The sequence below is a fragment of the Carlito syrichta genome, unplaced genomic scaffold, assembly GCF_000164805.1.
Source record: "Carlito syrichta isolate Samal-C Ts95f unplaced genomic scaffold, Tarsius_syrichta-2.0.1 Scaffold120447, whole genome shotgun sequence".
In the NCBI taxonomy this organism is placed as follows: Eukaryota; Metazoa; Chordata; class Mammalia; order Primates; family Tarsiidae; genus Carlito; species Carlito syrichta.
The window spans coordinates 63,187-66,701 of record NW_007064543.1 but is presented as its reverse complement, the minus strand read 5'-3'; the positions used below and the strand labels follow the sequence as shown (position 1 = coordinate 66,701).

General features: G+C 62.9%; 1 protein-coding gene across 1 annotated transcript in view; it reads right to left on the bottom strand.

The window, feature by feature from the left end:
* LZTS3 (leucine zipper tumor suppressor family member 3) overlaps positions 1-1,438 on the bottom strand; it is a 7,129-nt gene extending 5,691 nt beyond the window's left edge. Inside the window, 2 exon segments of the mRNA XM_021707520.1 lie at positions 7-655; positions 962-1,438. Coding sequence (XP_021563195.1) covers positions 7-655; positions 962-1,420 — 1,108 coding nt within the window. The 5' untranslated portion in view covers positions 1,421-1,438.
* Between the last annotated feature and the right edge of the window lie 2,077 nt (positions 1,439-3,515).

Below are 3,515 nucleotides of genomic sequence, written 5' to 3'. Positions count from 1 at the left end.
TGCAGCCCTGCCGCAGCTCAGCCAGCTCGCGCTCCCATGCCTTCTGCCGCTCCTCCAGGACCTGGGCCACCGCCGCCTCGCTCTGCTCCAGGCTGCGCCGCAGAGCGGCCACCTCCTGCTCCTTCTCCCACAGCCGCTCCTCCAGCTCCTGGATCAGGGCACTGGGCGAGGGTGGGGAGCAGGCCGCGAACGGCAGGCCCCCACCTCCCCCCTCCCCAGATCCCAGGTGGCCTGGCCGCCCCATGGATGACGAGGACCCGCTCTTGCTGGAGGCCCGCCCACTGTCGGAGGCCCCCAGGTCCTGGTAGCCCGATCCCCCACCGCTGCTGCCACCACTGCCGCTACCGTAGCTGGCGGTGCCGATGCGGTTGATGTGGCTGGTGGAGGCACTGAGGGGCGCCAGGTGCTGGCTATAGCTGGAGCTGTAGGTGGGCAGGCTTGTGAGTGAGTTCCGGCCTGAGTCTGAGAGGCCGCCCCCACTCCCGCCCGCTGGGGTCATCGTCCGAGACTTGTCCAGTCCACCCTTGAGGCCACCAGGGCCCTGTCGTCCCTCAGGAGTCCCATTGGTCTGCGGGGGGCACAAGTTCTGCATGGAGTGGAAGTTCTTGGGTACAACAGGCTTGAAGGCCGATGGCCGAACTAGTGGCTCTGAACACTGTGTAAAAGCCAGGAATGTGGAGTGGGCATCAGGGTGAGGTCTCAGCCTTGGCCCCAGCCTCCTCCTTCCCACCGAGGCTTGTTCAGCCTCACCTCCCACCCCTACTGCATTTCCATCCTGAGGTCCCCAGTGCATGGCTCCCCCAAGTCAGGTCCCTGTCCTGGATCCACCAGCTGCACTTGGCCCCTGGGCACCATCCTGGCTCCGTAACCCAACCTCCGAGAAGGTCCACCCTACCCTCCTCTCTGGGCTGCCTGCCACTCCCAGAAAAGGCTGTGAGGGCCTCAGGCCCTGGGGACTGACCTGGTCTAGCTTGCCAGAGGTGGCCAGGAGCTTGGGTGGGTGGTTGGGCTCACGATACTGTGGCGGGGCCTTGTCACTGCCAGCGCTGCTGCTGCTGCCCCCGCTGCTGCCCACCACGTTGCCGCAGACATCAGTGTGGTCACTGCCCCGCAGCTCGCCGTTGAGGTAGAGGGAGTTGGCAAGAGCCTTGTCCTCTGAGGGGTAGCGGCCTGGCCTCTCCCTGCTGGCCCCACTGCCACTGCTGCGGGGGCCTGGGAAACTGCCCTGGCTGCCCCCACCCCCTGTGCGGGTGCCCACGCTCTTCATGGCAAACTCTTGGGCATGGGCCACCCCACTGCCCACACTGCCCATGGCCAGGCGTGGGTCTGGGGGTCCAAGCTCAGAGGGCCGTGGGGCAAAGGCCAGGAGGGGATCCCGCCCTGGGTCAGCACGCACAGGCAGTGTCTCCAGCTTCGCCATGACTAAGCCAGGGAGGCACTGTGAGGACAGGTGAGAAGACAGAGCTAGATCAGACCCCACCCTTGCTCCCACCACCCCAGCTAAGTCAGCCCCAGCACCACCCTGCCCCTCAGTGTTCCCTTCTTTACAATGGGCACAAAGAATCCCCAGGCATCTGAGGTGAAGGAATTGGGCGGGGGGTAAGAGAGAGAGCTTGGAAATGGGGGCTGCCTGTTGCCCACCTGATAAAGTTCAACCCCCAGGGCACCATGCACATTCCCTCCCAGCTTTGCTCAGCATTCCACCCCTAAACTTCTTCCTCAACCCCACCTTGGTCATGGGCCTCCGAGACCCAGTGGCCCTTTCAACTTTTTGCTGCAACCCCCAGAATTTAGAACTTCTTTACCCTGAGTCTATGCTCCTACATCCCAACCTCATGGGTTGGGGAGATGGGATTAGAAGGGAAGAGGAGTACCTGCACCCAACAGGGAAGCTCAGAAGTTAGGGGAGGGAGAGAAACACACCCCTATCCATCCAAAAATTGAGAGTGGGGGTCCTTCCCAGCCCCTAACCTAGGGTGTTGCAGTCAAGGGCAGAAGTGGAAGCTCACTACCAGCGCAGGCTTCTCTCCTTGCCTTTCCAAGGGGGTGAGGGGCCAACAGGTCCTCAAGCCTGGGACCCTCCAAGGCCCGGTCTGCAGGGGCCATGTGCTTCACTCTCGCAGTCGGGGCTCGGCCCGAAGCAGCTGCACGACTTTGGACAGGCCAACTGAGCCATCCCGAACTGCAGTTTTCTCCTCTGCAAAATGGGAAGAATGAAGGACCTACCTCGTGGGGCTGCCAAATGCCTGGCGCCCCGAGGCGGCGGGCGCGGGAGGAAACTGGAGTCTTGGGGGGGTTGGATGGGCGGGGGCTGCCGCGGCGCCGCACATCTGGGTCGCGGGTGGGCGCCACCACGGGCACGCCCCGCCCCCTGCAGACGGACCGGGGCCGCACCTGCAGGGTGGCAAGAGAGCCCTCCCGGAGGTCTTCCCAACTCGGCCGCGCGGGGGCCCTGGCAAAAGAGGCCCCCTCCAAAGGTGAGTACTCCGCGGAGGTCCCCAGGCTGACTGAGGCCTGAGCAGAGGACGCAGTGGCGCCAGCTGCTGGCGCTGGCGGAGCCTCCCCCGGGGCCTGCATTTCCCACAGGTGGGCGGGGGGAGGGGCACCCAGCGGTGCCCAGGAGAAGCCCTGCTGAGAATTCACTGCCACCGGGAAGACTTCCTGGATTATACCCCTCCCCTTCCCCCGCCCTGTGGACCTTGACCCTGCTCAATTCACCATGAAGTCCTCCAAGCCCTTCTGTGGGTGTGCGCCCCCTTCTTCCAAGACGGCCCACAGGAGCAGGGGGGGCAAGGCCTCAGGTTACCTGCACTCAGGGAGGCCCTGCTTCCTCGTTCCTTTGTCTCAAGTCTGCACCCAGGAACACCTGCCCCAGAGATCCGCATAATGCAGCCGGGCAGGGCACCAGGCAGTGCCTGCCACGGGTGAGACCCTCAAATACAAGTGCCAGGAATGGGAGGCAGCACCCTTCGGGTCCTTACCCCCTACTCCCTCCTATCAAGGTGAATGTGGCACCCTAAAGCCCTTGAGTGCTCGGTAGACCATCTTCTACCCAGATGTCCTGTTCTAATGCTGTGTCCTTTCTATCAGGCCCAGACTAAGGGAGCCTGACAAAACTCTTGTCCTTCAGGAGTCTTCTGGCCACACCAGGAATGACAGCCCTGGGCTGCTGGGAAGTTTACTACTGGTCCACTGCCTTTGCAGAATTCCATTCTCTCAGGACCTGTCTCCCAGGGTATGGAGAAGAGCATTTTGCCACTCGTGGGCCAGTCTATCTCCACATGCCAGAGCTAGGCCTAGGGTGAATCACGAGAGGCACCCGGAACACAGCTGAAGTGCAGAATCAGTGAGTGCACGACCCCAAGAGTGTCTCTCTTGTTTCACCCTAGACCTTGCCCTGATGCTACTCCCCAGCATACTCCAGCCTGCACCCTCGGCCCTGCAAACCCCTCTCTTGCCTTCAGCATGACCCCTCTTTTGCCATCCCTGGGTGCATTGGAAGGAGTAGCTGGGGA